General features: G+C 42.3%; 1 protein-coding gene across 1 annotated transcript in view; it reads right to left on the minus strand.

The window, feature by feature from the left end:
• The window catches only part of SH3RF1 (SH3 domain containing ring finger 1), a 147939-nt gene that overhangs the window by 21224 nt on the left and 109548 nt on the right, over positions 1–17167 (minus strand). The window contains exons 6-10 of the mRNA XM_037526420.2: positions 14475–14585; positions 5943–6118; positions 4632–4802; positions 2100–2359; positions 266–627 (exon numbers count right to left, since the gene is read on the minus strand). Of these exons, the coding sequence (XP_037382317.1) occupies positions 266–627; positions 2100–2359; positions 4632–4802; positions 5943–6118; positions 14475–14585 (1080 nt within the window). The remainder of the gene's footprint in view (positions 1–265; positions 628–2099; positions 2360–4631; positions 4803–5942; positions 6119–14474; positions 14586–17167) is intronic.

Genomic DNA, 17167 nt, shown 5'->3' on the forward strand with positions numbered 1-17167 from the left:
AAGGACAGCAAAATAAGGAAAGAATGACTAACTGAAGAGGAAAGGAACGTCCTCAGTGAGGTGTGGTGACTAAATCTTCTTCCCTGTGGTCTCCCTAAAACCCAACACGGGGCTTGGCAACTAGTGGGTGTATGACTGCAGAGAAACAGGGATCCAGCACCTGGTAGGGTGACTCTGCACTTGAAAACCGTGGAACAATGAGCCCATTCATTAGCCAGAAATGATGGAACCCAAGGCAAGCGGAGACATAGGGTGTTGGTCTTACTTTATTATCCTTGTCTGGCTTGGCTGCTGAATTGTTCCCACAAGCTGACAAAGCACTGTCAGGAGAGGTGAGCGCTCCAGGGACGGTGGTCACTGCCCGGCCACTGGGCTCGGTCTCCAGCGAGGCAGTGGGGATGCTCGGGGAGGTAAGCGAAGCAGCTGCGGCACAGGCCAGGGGGGCACCGGCTCGGCTAAGGTTGACAGCAGCAACGTGGGCGACAGGGCCTGCCATTGGTGGCGGCGGTTGTGAGGAGGCCAAGGCGTGATGGGGCAGACCCACTGAGGTGGGGCCCAGAGCGGCAGAGTTTTGTACTTGAATGGGCGTCACTGCGGCCGTGGGGCGTTCCTGGTTGTGTGCCGCCACTAGGAAATGACAGGAGGGAATGGCAAAATTCAACTTTCTAATAAATGCTCCTCACCAAGACATGAGTCATTTCACTGCATCAGACCATAATGAAAGGCTGTTCTTGCATTTATTGCAATAAATAATGGCTGTGTAATGGTTTAAAAGCACTTAATCTTAGCTGGATCTCTAGACCTCCTTTTCCTTGTGGATCCAACTTCAAGTCTGTCATGTGTCTAGAAGCTCAGCTATAACCCCGAGGCCCTTAGTCTTTCCACAGAATTAGAGAGAGAGACTGCAGAGTCAAACTGGGTTGGCCTTCAGTTCTCTGAAAAATTGTTCTCCTTCAGGGCCTCCCGGGTGGCACAGTGGGTTGAGCACCGCGCTGTGAAGCTGTCCGCAGCCTCTGCAGAGCAGGTTCGATTCCCAGCTGGCCAGGGAGATATCCACATGGCGGGGCAGACCTCTCCTGCCTCGCCTGCTCCTCCCCATAGCAGTGTCTTTGGTCCATCTGTCTGTTCTGTCCCCCTCTCTGTCTCTGGTGAATTCTCTCACCCTCCTGCTCCTCTGGCCTGTACCCCAGTTCTTGTATAAATAAATAAATCTTTAAAAAAATTATTCTCCCTCATCTTTATTATTCTCATTACTCATTTTTTCCCCTGTGGTTTTCCTGATAGAACTCGCAAGTTTATCCCACCACTGTTACCCCAAGACTCTTGGTAAGTTTTCAAAGCATAGGAAGAATAAAGTGGTTTAAGAGCCCACTGGGTCTAAGGAGTTCAACAATGATGGTCAGCACACAGGCCAGCTGCATAAGCCACAGAGGTCACAGTGGCTAGCAGCAGTGAGGTCTGAGATCATGTGATCTTGACTATGGAAGCCATAGTGTCAAGTATTACTGCCACTCTTAGGATCAGCCTCATTTCCTTCAGACTTTTTTTTTTTTTTTTTTCTTTCTTTCTTTCTTTATTTGTTTCGTTTTTTTCGTTTATACATGCACTGGGTACAGTCAGAAGCGCTGGAGGGTGAGAGAATTCACCAGAGCCAGAGCGGGGAGCAGAGCAGGCAGAAGGACCGAAGTACACTGCTGAGGGGAGCAGCGGGCGGCAGGAGAGGTCTGCGCGCCATGTGGGACCCTCCTCCGGTGGCCGGGGAGCAGCCGGGGATCGAACCGGCGCCACAGAGGCTGCGGGCAGCTTCGCAAGCCAGCGCTCAACCGCTGCGCCACCGGGGAGGCCCTCCTTCAGACTTTTGATCTGTAAATCAGTACTGAATGAATGTGCAGGGCAGACATAGCTAAAACAGGCTGTGTCTGTAAAGTGCTATTGATTAGACCTTGCTTGCTTCTATTTCCTAAGGTTATTTGTTACTTTAACGTTACATCTTACATCTTTAATATTGCATCTTAACATTACAATAGCATCTGCATAAAAGACCTGACTAGGCAGGTAAGCCCTTTTTCCGATAATTTCCAGTGTGGTCTCCTCCTTACCTGTCCTCACAGCATTGCGGGCCTGGTTGACTGTCATCTGCCCACTCATGTGCAACAAGACCTTAGCCTGGGGACTGGTCTGGATGTGAGCTGCTGACACCACGGCCGTGGGGACCACACTGGGATTCCCAGCCATACCGTTTCCCTGGAGCTTCTGAGCAGGCCCTCCAGCCGTGGAAGAAGTGACCATGGTCACCCCTCGCCCAGTCTGGCCAGCAGTAGACATAGGGACTTTAGTTTGAGAAGCATTTGTCACCGCTCTGCCAAGACAGAAACAGAAAGCCTAATCCATCAGCAAAATGGGAGACAGGACAATTAGATGTAAGAAAAATGACTCAGAGCTTTAAGAAAGAACAGTTAAAGAAATGAATGGAATTATTTTCATCAACTGTACGAACAGCAAATACAAAGTCATGATGGCCCGAGGCAGAGAAAGGTCTTGAAACATTTTCTGAGTCATAGAAAAATCACACAGCAAACTCTGCTCAAGGATAAACAGTTATGGAGTTCAGTTTTCCCTATCAAGTTCCAACATCTGCACTGAATTTAAGTTCTTGGATTTTCCTGCTCCATCTACCAGAGATGCCAGGTTTGCTACCTGACAATATCCACATTTCCTTAGCTTTGCTCCCATTTTCTGCCCTTTCCCCTGCTTGTCCCCAGTTCTGCATCAACCAAGTGCCCGTGTACCTAACACACTTGTGCACATACACGTGTATACACACTTGAAATGTCCTCTCTGGCTTCTCTTGACCAATTTTAATCTTATGTTTCATGAGCCTACAGATATCCTGTCATATCAAGAAGCCTGGCCTGAGGCTCAGGTTTAAGACCTTATGATTCTGTTTCATGAAGATTTCTTCCTTCTACGACTTTCGATTGCAAAATGTTGTGCATTATTTTTTATTACATTCCTTATTAAATTCTCTAGACTCAAGTACTTAACTGGGTGATTTTACTGAAATTAGGCTCAGGGAGATTTCATGCAATATATTTTTTCTGAGATTCTAAATTCATTTAAGCAACAATTCCATGTCATGACTTTCTAAGTAGAGTATTTCATTAATTTGAATATCATTATTTACCATGATGAATAACAGAATTTACTGTAAGCAACCTTTCCTCCAGAGATCTTTAAAAATTTACTTTTGAATATTAATGAAAACATTTTCCTTCATTAAGTTCACTTTCTGTTTTTGCTTGGTTTATTTTCCTTAGTTGTTTGTTGGCCTATCTGCCAACTTGTGGAAGAACTGGATCCTGAATGTAGACTTTAACATATACAGAAAAGAAGGTTTGTATTGATTAAAAATCTGCAAGTCAAATTAAAGCTAGCATTCTGTCACCATCTGCAACAATAGTGATTTTCATTTGATTAGGCTGCTGGCCAACCTATAAATCAAGGCCAACAGCTGACAAACACGTCGGTTCATTAAGCCATTCATTTAAAATCAGGGGGTTTGAGGAATGATTTAACACAGTTAAACCTGGACTATTTATTAAGAGCACAGTGACAGAAAACTAGGCCTCCCTCAGCAATGATGTCATCATAGGTCATTTCACTGAGTTTCCAAGGTTACTTTCCTCAGTGACCAGAAATTGGACAATCTTTAAATAAAAAAAAATTTGTGTGCCTAAAGTTCTTCCGATTACGTAATAATAGAATTTCTCAACTTGGTGACATTTTTTGACACCAAGATATTCCTAACCCTAACCCTGTGTTTGTAGGTTTAGGATATTTAGCAGCATCCAAAGCTTCTATCCACCAGATGCCAATAGCAACCCTCCCCACCACCCCATAGTGACAATCAAAAAAATATGTGCAGGCTTTGTTGAATTCCCCTGGGAGCAAAATTACCCTCAGTTGAGAAGGATGAAAGATCTATGTCATATCTGAGGCCATTTTACTTCTGACTGTATTACAGAAATTAATTGCCATAATTCAGAGGTAATCACAAAGCTAATGAAATAACTAGAGAGCAGACCATCTGGGCTCACACACTTCTTCACTGTGTGATTTCTGGCAAGTTATTTATTGTCTCTGAACCTCCATTTCCTCATCTATTAAGTGGGAATAATAAAAGCAACTGCAATAATGAATTATTTAAGACTCAAGAGTTAGTTTGTGTAGTGAATTTAGAAATCTACCTGCCTGGCATATAGTAAGCATTCTATAAACATAGAAGTATTAATAATATAGCTTTTGTTTATATTAAACACTTCTGGTTTTCTAGCAGAAAGATACTGAAAATGATGAATTGAGACTTCTCACATATAATTTAAAACAAATCAACTCAAAACCCAGCACATTTTATTGGTAAAAACATACAATTTTGCCTATATCTGTGTGAAAAGTAAGCTAAGGATTTTAGGGTTGGAAGGGATTTCAGCAAATACAGACATGGATTTTTTTTTAAAGGTTGGCTATGTAAACAGCAACTATAATGAGAAAGGAATCTGGATAGGCTGAAACCCATGCAAAGAATAAAGCTTCTGTTAGGAACTTAGTAAACCATTTATTCAAAATCATACCTTGTGACTGGGGCCACGTAATTGCCAGGAAAAACCCCGATCTTGCTGGTATGCATTGATGTCCCCTTGAACCAGCCATCCTGGCAACGCTCAAACACTAAAAACATCTCCCCCTTTCTCAGTTCTAGCTCATCTTCTTTCCGGGGAGTGTACGGATAGATAGCAACATATCTAAAATAGAAAGAATATTTGATTTCAGAGTGACTAAGATACTCAAAAAGCTTCTGGTACAGATTCTTGAATATTTTGCACAAATGTAAACTCAAAGTATAATTCTGTAACCTTTAAGTAGCACTGTAACTGCCCGTCAGAAGAGGTTTTGCCATCTACATTGAAAAGGCAGAGCCCTTCCAGATTAAGAATTGCCAACTTGGTCCTCCCAGTGTGAAGGTGACTATCCCACCAAATGGTATTCATGGGGTGTGAAAGAATTAATGCAGCTTCCCAGAGTGCCTAACTTGCTGCAGGGGATTAGGAACCCACTGGGAAAATTGAGCTCTTCAAATGGTACTTGTTAGACTTGGGAAATAGCCCTAAATGAGGGCATATGGTGTGAAATCCCACTGGGAAGCACAAGATTCTGCCTTTAAGAGGAACCCAGCAGCTTGGCTGCACCTGTTTCTGTATGCTCTGTCAGGAAAAATGCTGAATTTCATAAAGTCAAACAGAAAGAGAGCTCAGATCATAGAGAATGCAAAGTCACTTCACAATGCCAGGTGATTGTATCATCAACAGAGGGAAACCAGGCAGGCACACTAACCAGCAGTTTTTATCAATAACTGTATGATGTATAGATTGACACAATAGAGCATCCATAAAACTTCAGCTGCCTTCTACCATCAGCAAAATCTGAACAAGATAATTTCACTGTTGGATACTTATTGGTGGGGAGTTACAGCTTAATCCAGCTAGCTCCGATTTGTAGGGAATGTCTGCCCAATCCCTTAGTCCGAATGCAAGGAATGAAAATGACCAATCACTCAAATAGGAGTTGTACAAAAAGGCAGCTCCAGTCATACATAATATTAGGAAACAGCAAACCGCTATGTGTCCCTAAACTATCCAAGGCCTTACTGCGCAGGATGGTGGCCTGGCGAGGTCATGTATGAGACCCATTTCATTTCAGCAGTCTCTTGAGTATATGCGTGGCTGGGTAGGTGTTTGCAGAACATGAACCATTCTTGTGAGCCATAAGCCTATCACTGGCTCCTATCAGAAAGGGGTTTCTCTACCTCTGTGTTGGGCACAGTTTGAAATGAATGTGTAAGCAGTAATAAGTGCCATCACCACCACCCCCCGCCCCCCACTTACACACTGGGGCGAGTCTGAGGCCGTAAATGTGCAATCTGTTCAGAGGGTCCTGCTGTGGGCCTGGGTCCCATTCCAGTAGCAGCAGCAGCAGCAGCAGCAGCAGCAGCAGCAGCAGCAGCAGCACCTGGCGGTGTGGAGGCCAGGAGAGGAGGCGGAGGAAGAGGAGGATTCATTGCCTGTCATACAAAGAAGAAAAAAGAAGGAACAAGAAATATATTTATATCTTTTATGGAAAACAGAAGGAGAAAGAAATCAGAAATCCATGGGAAAAGTCTTGAATGGAATCTACACAGAGCAGAACCAGCAGCCTACATTGAATATAAGCCACCTTTAAAACAACAACTCATCTCTTGTTCACCTGTAATGTCTTAAAGCCATAGCAACCTTTTCAGGAAACAGGTATGTAATCACACTTTGGAGGATGGAAAGAAAGAAAACAACTGCATTCAATTTAAAGATTAACAACACTTTTAAGTACTGCTTGGATAAGAATCCAAATGCCTTTAAACGCCTTTCAAGGGTGCAAGCTATAATGTCATACTGCTTGCTAGGAATTAATTTGTGATTGTTTCTGTAACCTGAAACTTAAACACAACACAAAACAATTTAGCTGCACTACATTTCAAACCATTCCTTCTAAAGAAAATTTCCTTTGATGCCTGATCTCCAAAAAGCCGAAACAATAGCAAACCACAATCACTGAGCTATTGTTGCCACTGTTGCGTTTTTTTTTTTTAAACTCTGCCAGCTTTTGAAATTTAGTACTATCAAGGTTGGTAATCTTTAACAAGTACACTAGCGAAAAGCTGCTGGTTCCTTTATGGGCACAGACTAATGGGGTTCTGCCTACAGGAGTCCATGCCTTTTGAAAATCAATGGAGCAATTGTTACCTTCTGATCTATAAACCCCAGATAATTCTATAGGGTCTGTATACTGAAACTCCTGGGAAAACAGGCATACAAAGACCTGCCTGAACCCCCACCTAGCCTTCCCCAAATCTTTGAACCACTAGATGTACGAACCAAATGAAAAGAGAAATAAGGAGATTTAAGAATGCACCTAGCATAAATGGCTTCTACATACCAGCATATTACGAAAATCCAAAGATATCAAAACATATTTCAGAATCATTTTGTTTCTATTTTTTAGAATAAAAAATTCAATCTCATCAACATTTACTTCATCTACCTATTAATGTTTATAGCTCCAGAAACATAATAAACTAGTAGAAAAAATTGCAAAATTCTGGACATATGTCACACTGTTTCCCACATTAATTTCTTAATAAGGTGACTTCCAAGAAATATTCCCACACTGCAGCTGAAGCTGTGGTAGAACATTTGGTTCAGAAATAAATGAGGCATGAAGCTACTTACAGAGTGCTTACAGTGGACAAGGCAGAGGTCAGTTCAAACAGAACTTCACGAATGTTCCTTCACATTCCCCAGGGAAAACACTATTGGTTATAGCCCTGGAATTTGCATGGACTGGGGCTGAGAGCCTTCAATACCCTTAACCAGGAGAAGGTTCATTCATTTAGTTAGGTCTCCTCCCAGTGACAAAGTAGAAAGAAATAATGATAATCCTGGCAAAATACTCATTAAATATGACCTGAACAATCATGGCTAATAATACACCATGGCTTCACAGGCAAGAGCACAAGTCTAGACTGCACAGAACAATATACGGAGACTCTAAAACTATCACTTTACTGATTTCCATTTAAATCTTCCTAAGCTCAGACTCAAAACAGCAAGGCTGTGGGAAGGCAAACAACAAATGACACGTGATCAACAAGGAGCCAACAATAACCACTCCTTGAAATGACTTAAAATAGAACCTAAGGCCCCAAATCAAAAAACTCCATTTCCTCTCAGCAGAACTCTATTTTCAAGAAGAAAGAAAATTAAAATTGTTAGATCTTAATTTTATTGAAACAGAGGCTGTACTAAATTGACCCTCAGAAGGAAGAAAAAAAAAATCCACCTGTGGACCAGATAAAAACATGTCACATTTTGTTAACAAAATAAAAAAAAAAATTACTTCTTATAGTTAAAAAATATAGTAAGTTCTTGTATGAATAAAAACATAAATCTTTACACAAACGTTTTGTGTACATTACTTTTACAAAATAAGTCTGTAGGCATTTGAGATAGGGCATAAAGGAGGATATTTTGAAAGACCCCAAAGGTTGTAATTGAGAGAAAATACAGTTATGACTTTGTTATGGTTGAAACATTGATCTTAATTGGGCAATTTTTTCTCAATACTGCACTGCGTATCTTTGCATAAAGATAAGCGTATGTATATTCGTAGATATATAAGCACACAAAGACCAAGAGAGCAAGTCTGATTAAAATCAGATTCCTAGATGTTGCTGGGCCCTGTAGGGTCAGTAAAATGATAGGGCTCTGGTGAGTCCCAGACTGTGACAAAATAGGAAGTTCTGTGGGTTGCTTTATAAACAACCTAAACTGAAATAATCTGGTGATGTGGAAGTTCAAAAGGTAATCCACTGAGTGTTGTGCTTCAGGCAGTTTGGCTATCCTGCAAGACCTGAAATTTCTACAAAGCAAACCACAGCCTTTCAGTCACCCGGAGCTGACCTGGAGACCTGCCTGTTACTTCCAAGCCCAGGCCAGTTCAGTCACCAGAGGCCAACATGCCTTTCTACCAGCAACAAAAATCATCTATAGGGCCTCCCTGGTGGTGCAGCGGTTGAGCGCTGGGTTGCGAGGCTGCCCGCAGTCTCTGCAGCGCCGGTTCGATCCCCGGCTGCTCCCCGGCCACCGGAGGAGGGTCCCACATGGCGCGCAGACCTCTCCTGCCGCCCGCTGCTCCCCTCAGCAGTGTACTTCGGTCCTCCTGCCTGCTCTGCTCCCCGCTCTGGCTCTGGTGAATTCTCTCACCCTCCCGCGCTTCTGACTGTACCCAGTGCATGTGCAAACGAACAAATAAATAAATAAATAAAAAATACATGCCTCTTTAAAAAAAATCATCTATAGATTTCCTAGACATGTAGGTCTTAATTTGCTGACAATATTTTGTGAACTTAACATTATTCAGAACCAAATATTGTATCTAAATGCTATTTGTAATAGGTCCTGCATGCTAAATTATCAGGGGCTTGAAAAGGGCTCATCACTAGTAGCTTTAGCCTCATGGAAGTTCTGCAGGTCTGCACGATCCAACTAGAGTAGCCTTATAGCTGTGGCGCAGGTCACAGAAGTACTGATGTAGAAAACTGGGGGTGTTTCTGATAGTCATTAAAACTGAGCTTCTATAGATTCAGATCTTCTGTGGCAATGGTCTCAGAAAAGAATTACCACTCTGAATAATGGTATACCATTTCTGAAATGAAAGAAATGCCATTTTCTGAATAACACCTGGCTTAAAAACAGAACACAGGGGTTGCCTGTTTGTGTTAAATAAACCCGTCTTGCATATCCAGGTTCTGTTCCCCTGACCCTGTATTCTTGAAAAAAGCAGCAGCTGTGCATTGTAGAAGCATGGTTTTGGAGTCAGGAAAATGTAGATTCTAGCCCAGGATCAGTCTTTTCGGGCAGCCCTGATTTCCCTCCTTTGTCAGTGATCACCTGAGAACTGTACTCTCTGGTGGTCTGGGTTCCACATTTGTCCACACTGTGAGCGAGTTCAAGCACATGCATGTGAGACCCTTCTCTGGTGCTCTCTCCTCCTCATGCCCTTTCATGCAACCAGTCTGGAGGTGGTGAGGACTGCAGTGGGTCAAGCATCGGGGACAAGATCCCCAGTCTTAAGTCTGGGCTGAGGGCCTGACAGTTAGGCGCTTTGGGGCATATGTTCAACCAATAAGCAAGGGTTCATTTTCTTTCTAAGAATTCTTCCGTGTGCCTCTCCCTCCCACACTTCCCAAGGTAAAAAAGAAACTGGCAGGGTAGACTTTGGGCCTTTCTGGGTGCCTGAGGCAAATACCATTTAATATCCCCCAATCCCATCACTTCTTTTTAAACATCTGATTTACTACCAACCCACTTTCAGCCTCACACATCGGCTTCCCTGTAATCACTATCTGTGCCATGAACTCAGATGCATGCACACTGTGTGGTCCTGCTCACCTCAAGACAAGTGTTAACCATTTCAGCAGCATTACCATTTGCATACAGGAGTGTTTATGCAATTATTTGAGTCTTTTGTTTCAACTGGATGCTCATGCGAATTAAGCTAGCCAACTGTGGATACAGCTTTGAAGAAAAAAAAACATGATAAATACATAAAAAATGCTAGAAATAAAGGTTCAGAAGATTACATGTAAAGGAGAGGATGTAATTAAGGATTTGCTAATTTTAAAAGATCTCTCTGGGAATGGAAACTCCCTTATAAATTATAGAATCATTGTTCTACATTTAATTTATAGACGAGATACCCTATAGTTAACTGACTTTGTATAAATTATATAAAGTCCCTATGCTACAATATACCATTCTGTGAGATGGGGTTATTAGAAATAGTTTAGGTAAGCTGCCTATCCTGTTCCCAGAGCACGGCAGAAGCTCAATAAATGGAAGTTATTGTTATGACTCATTAGACATCAGAGACCATCTTAATCATTCATGTGTGGCTGGCACCTAGCTTTGCAGCCAGAAGATAACCAACCATTTACAGTGTTTCTTTAACAAGAAGACATTCTTGCTTCTACCTCCCTTAGAACAATACAATATGCATCAAGAGGTCTCAGTTCCCAAGATGTGAGAGTCCTTTTTTGTTAACTTTGAAATTTTGGCTCATTCCCATTTTCAGAACTCCTGTCCATTCCAATGTTTTCTTTCTTTCTAAATGGCTGATTTCCTAACAATGCACTTTTAATCCTCCATCAACTTCTCCAATCAGTATTTCTGGAACTCAACTCAGATGCATGTACACTGGCTACTGGCTGATGAGGGAATAGTTAGTTCTACCTTTCAAACTACCAAGGTCAGCAGTCTCATCCCCTATGTCCCAAACCTGCCAACAGCAGTTTAAGTTCTGCTTATTAGCCGCCACCAGGGGCTAACAATGGGTTAATTACATATTGGCTCTTCTGAGGACCTGACATCCTTTAATTCTGTTTCTTTAAGCGTGCGCACATGTGTGTGTGTGTGTGTGTGTGTGTGTTTGTAAAATTTTTTTTAGTTAGGGTAACATTTTTCAAATGCAATGTTTGTAAGTTGACTGAGGGCTGGAGTTGACCTTTTCTGATGTGGCTACCTTGTGACATCTTGCAGCTGAATAGCCCTCAACTGGTACAGAGACTCAGGGACTATTACTCATTTGTTTTAAAAGTTCTCCTATAGTCCTGCAGAAGATACAAGGTTAAGACTAATAACTTCCTAACCCCATAAAAGTAGTTTAAAAAATCCTCCCTGCTATTAATAGTTTGATATCTGAATGCCAGTTTTGTTCCTAACATGATATATTTACCATTTTAGCTGATATGTGTGAAACGCAAGGCACAAGATGCTTATAACTTCATTACGTATAAAAGATTAAAGAGTCTCAATTCATGAAGAAAGCAGCAGAAATAATTTGCATTTCCTATTCTAGTGGTGGTATTTATTACCTGCAAATCCACACCATGAAATGCATGGTGTCCTTCCTGCAAAGCTGTACACCTTGGCTGTGACAGTGCTCCAAGTCAAAGGAAATATTTTAAATTTGTAAGATGCAGGGTTTCCCTGGTGGTGCAGGGGGCTAAGATGCAACCTATGAATCTATCCACAGCCACCACAGCATGAGTTTGATCCCTGGCCAGGGAGCAACCCAGATGGCGCAGCAGACCTCTCCTGACTCGCCCGCTGCTCCCCTCAGCAGTGTGTTTCACTCAGTCTGCCTGTTCTGCTCCCCACTCTGTCTCTGGTGAATCCTCTCACCCCCCCCCATCCCCCACACCTCTGGCCTATACCCCGCTCTTGTATGAATGAATAAATATATCTTTAATAAATAAATTTGTAAGATGCAGAGGGCATATGCTACTGAGATTTTTTCTACTTAAATTTAATGTGCTAAATCCAAAACATTTCGCCAAACTACCAGGGACGTTGAGATCTAGACATCTCCTGGGATGACAGACAGGCCTGTTTATAATTAGTTTTTCATTGAACAGAATTGGCACAGTAGACACATCATTTAATAAACCTTCCTCTTGCTTAACAGGCAGGCTTTCTCATATAATCCTAGGATGAAATGGTTGAATGTAAATTAATTTTTGTATACTCATGCTCTCTTGTGACCTGCCCCATTGATTTGACCTGGAGGATGCCTCCAGCTAAGAGCAACTGGCCATTTACTATATTGTAAAATTTTCAATTCACAAGGGCTGAAACTCAGCCAACTCTATGTCTTTTCCACTAATTAATTTTTCTAAGATCAAGAAAGTCGGTCTTTTTTTCCCCTTAAGAAATCAAATTAGAATTTTTCCAAACAAAGCAGTCATCTAAAAAGGAACTACCAACCGGTGGTATATACTGGGATGGGAAGGGATGGAAGGAAAGGAAAATGTTCTTTAGAGACTAGAGGGCAAGATGACTGTGGATTTGGCTCTGGTCAAAACACCAGAGGCTAACAAAATGTCCTGGAAACCACATTTCAATAAAAGTTAACTGAATTTCATCTTCTCCCCAGATGCATCAATGCAACTTCTCTTCCTTCACCGAACAGCTGTGCCATCAAGGAAACTGTAATCATTCTGGGAACTTTCAAAACAAAAAAGAAAATAACTTTGAAACAGAACATTATTAACCTCCATTTAAACACAAGAATATACTTTATAAGCTTTCCAAAAGCCTAAGTCAAGCTGGGTATTCACTCTGCATTTATTTATATCCCACCTTATTTCAAAGTCAGTTTTCAATTATGTATAAAATGTATCAAGACAAAAGAAATTTAAAAAATTTTTAAATGAAGCAAAAAGGAAAATGAGGACATTACAACTAAATGGAGCCAACATTTTGAGTATATGTTTTGAGGTCCTTGCCGGAGGGGCTCTAAGCATTCTAGCAGAGAGAAATATAATCTTTACAACACATATAAAATCTACAACCTAAAAACAAACCAGCTGCTTAGAGGCCTCACTGTTCCTGGTAGAGAGAGCAGAGAAAACCACAACGAAAAGAACCAGGCCCCTCAAGGCATTCTGAGAGTAACTCAGGGGTACATGTCCCAGGCCCACCTTGCAGCAGAGCTTGGCAAAGGCCAAGAGTTGAAATCAGTAATAGGCCTCCCTTTTCACATTCTCAACATGGTGCAGACACTGTTAGACTCATTTTATAGGTGGAACTACTGTGGCTGAAAGAGACTGAATGACTTTTCATGTCCTTAAAACAGCCAAGTGACTGAGGTAGACTTCAAATCCAGGTCTTTGCCCCCATCATCAGACCACAATTTTTTCTAAGAACATCAGTCAGACTCTGTAAATTAATTTTCAGGGGTGGAGATCTGATTTAGGGACCATTTCTGTCCGCATTCAACTCAGCACTGGAAGAAACAGTCTGAAAGTAAAAGTCACGGTATAGGCCTGGATGAGAGATGTCTCACAATTGCTGGTTCCTTTGCCTGCAATTTTAGGAAACAGAGATTTAAACTATTGTGTTTCTGCTTGTTTTTCCCTTTTTAATTTTCTCTCCACAGTTGTTCATATCTATCTCACCTGGCTGTCCTTGTTCTCTCAATTACCCCTCATTCGGATGTTTTAAAGCCATTAGTGTTTAGGATTAACCAACATAATCTGAGGAGTCTTCCCTGGCAGCAGCTAGCCTAGGCAGCCATAGCTACAGTTATATGACCAGACAACCAGACTGGGGAACTGTGAATCTAGAGATTTGGACTCAACTTATTATGTGACTCAAAGCAAATCACTTAGCTTTGGGGATCCCAGTTTCCTCCTTCATGTTTCTCTAAATGTGTCTTTTGGAAGAAAATAATCAAGGTCAAGAAACTCAAAAGCAATAAAGGCTAAGGGGCCTCCCTGGTGGCACAAGGGTTAAGTACCTCATTATGAAGCAATCGCAGCCTCTGCAGCATGAGTTCGAACCCCGGCCAGCCAGGGAACAACTCACATGGCACAGCAGACCTCTCCTGTCTCATCCTCTGCTCCCCTAAGCAGTGTGTTTCAGTCAGTCTGCCTGTTCTGTTCCCCACTCTGTCTATGGTGAGTCCTCTCACCCCCGCATCTCTGGCCTGTACCCCAGTTCTTGTATACATAAATAAATCTTTAAAAAAATAATAATAAAACAAAACAAAACAAAAAGAAATAAAGGCTATGGCTTCAGAAAATCAGGCTGAACATTAATGAAACGTATTTTATAGTTTTTCTAGTAGCATCAGGACACAGTCCTCACCAGAAACCATTTTGCGATCTTAATTTTTTGGTAAGATTAACAGAGATAACAGGTGATTGATAGAGATCCATCCCACCTTGCAAATGTCAAGGTGAACTGCAGTTGTTAGGAGTTGGTATGTGCCAGATTAAGGTGAGGAAATATCCAAGAGACAGAGATGGAAGAATCCATACTCACTCCAAGGGCAGCTGAGTAGGGGACATCTGATGGGAAGGTAAAGGAGGGACCAGTTGTCACTGGGCTGCTTGGGGGTGGGGTCACGATTAACCCGGTGGTACTTATATGAACCTGCCAAGAAAAACAGAAGTTAACAAAAAGAAGCCCACACTTAATATAGCAGCTTATACCAGCTAAATCTTGGGAGGGCAGGTCACAATTGAAAAATATGTAGCCTCCATCATTTTGGGAAGGCTAAATCCCTTTGGGTTTACTCAAATTTACAGATTACCTAATTGTCTTAAACACTGGGGAGGCATGTCATAAATACTGGCCACTACAATCTTTTATATACAGAATTCAAATGCTGCTGGTTTTCACCATAACACGTCGCCCCACCCCATCTGGGATCCTACCTTGAACCAAACTGAACTTTCAGACAATTAACCTGCCACTCTACTAGCGAACACACACTCCCTGAAGACCCTGTTGAGGTGGTCTGTGGCTGAATGCTAACCTGAATACTCATCAGTGTGTTAAATCTATGTGAACTGCTTAAGGTATTTTGCTATTTTTTAGGATCATTTTTCACGACTTCTACCATTCAGGGGGACACAATTAAAACACAACTGCCTAAACATGCTAATAGCAGGTAATTTCTTATAAAAACTTTAAAGAACAATGAAATTACCTGTTTTCAAACATGTTTTATTCATGATACTAGTCAAGATTATTTTACTAGGAAAAAAGTGAGTTATTCAGGTCATTTCATTGCCTGTGTTTGGTTATTGGATCAATTTCACTTAGGTCCAACTGCAGGACGCAGAGTGTTTGTGCTACTGGTGTGGGTTCCCGCACAAATAAAATGTTTTTTCTCCACTATTACTGGAATGTGGTTGGTTGGTACCTTGTTTCCCCAAGGACACAATGACACACAGAAACAATGGATATTGTGTAAAAAGACTTAATCCCAAACATAGTTTCCTCAATTCCCGTAAATTAAGAGAAAGATTATCAGAACAAAGAAAAGCTCAGAGATCAGTTCCCAGGGGGCTTGAAGAACCTTTCAGTTTCCTACTGGATTAGGCCCTGCCAAGGCTGGGGATAAGCAGCATCACAATTTATTTTCACAAATACATCTGTTATGCATGGAACCCACATCCTTTTAAATTCACACCTGTACCTGCTAGCCCCTATATTGACGGAATTGACAGCCTGAACCTACACAGATCCAAGAGTTCCACTAACAAGAGTTTCTCCCCAAGCCCTCGTTCTGTCTCTTCAGTGAACCAGTCTATTTTCAATCAATTTCTAATAAGAAACACACTGGTTTCTCATGTTAGGCTAAAACCCAAAGGCTTTTAGCTACTTTATCCAATAAACCTGGTTACAGATACACTCCACAGATACCTGTAAGTCAGTACCACATAAAAGCGGTAGTCTTTCTCAGACAGTAAAATGAAGCCACTTCAAAGTACACACCCCAACCTTTGGGACAGCCAAACACCTACTAAAATATAATCCAATACAGTCCCTTGGGTCTGATCCTAAAATACCTGAAAATATCTCACTACTGAGTGACACTTATTTTAAAGCTTCAGACGGGGAGTCAGGGTAACTAACTGCTAACCAGATCACGGCCACAGACAAGTCATTTTACATCTCTGGACCCCTGTGAGAGACTGGTCCACAGCTCCCTAAGGGTGCTGCCAGCATAGACATGGGAGGAGGCAGCAAAGAGGGAGAGCCCTGCAGGCACCAAAACACACTGGCCATCCCTAGACCTGGAGAAAAGGAAGATATTAGAATCCACCAGAGAATGACTGTAGGGTAAAGAAAATGTCAGGCTTTTCTGCCCTTCCGCCATCAGGATAGATGATGGATCCTTGTCCTGAATGCATGCCTGATGGTGGGCACCTGGAATAGGGTGTGGGCATAGGTAGACGGGATTCAGCTGAGCTAAGACTGTGCTTTTAAGGGGGGTGTCACGGGGACGCCAGCAGCAGCAGTAGAAGCCGAAGCCGAAGCCGAAGCCGAAGCCGAAGCCGAAAGAGAAGCCCAAGCCGAAGCCGAAGCCGAAGCTGAAAGAGAAGCCGAGAAGCAGCAGAACAAACGCCAGAGAGCCCAAAGAGAGTGCGGATTTGCTGGGGGCTGGGAGGACTGCCAGCCTCCCGGCCCCCCCAGAACCCCTGCCTGCCATATGCCTGGTGAACCCCAATAAAAAACCTGCAAAACCACTGAGGACTCTGACTCCTCCTTTACCCGGTCTGCATGGGATCAGAAAACCTGCACTGTGTCCAGTCCTGCCTTTACAATGACTAAAAGCAGAAGAACAGGATGGCAATAGATGAGCATATCCAGGGCAAATACCCTGAATAGGGACAACCTGACTTTCTGAGCTCATTTTTTTCTCATGTCTCACTGCACAGCAGTTTGGTCTCCTCCACAGGGTTATGGGGTGGAGGGGGAGGAAGTTAGAGATTTGGGGAAAGCAAATGGGAATAGGTGATGAATCTTCAATACAAAAATGCCACAAAAACACTTCATCTTATGAATCACTCTTTTAGTTGGCAGAGGCCAAATTATATCGTGGGTGTGGTCAGAGAGAGGTGCAGACAAACAGCTTGGTTGCTTGTAGCGTCATGAGTTTTTCAAGATATCAATCACAGGCATCTGTGCACATCTGTTCTGGTGAGCACCTGCTCACCAAGGCT

Source organism: Talpa occidentalis, unplaced genomic scaffold (genome assembly GCF_014898055.3).
Source record: "Talpa occidentalis isolate TD23 unplaced genomic scaffold, MPIMG_talOcc4v2.1 talOcc4.4, whole genome shotgun sequence".
In the NCBI taxonomy this organism is placed as follows: Eukaryota; Metazoa; Chordata; class Mammalia; order Eulipotyphla; family Talpidae; genus Talpa; species Talpa occidentalis.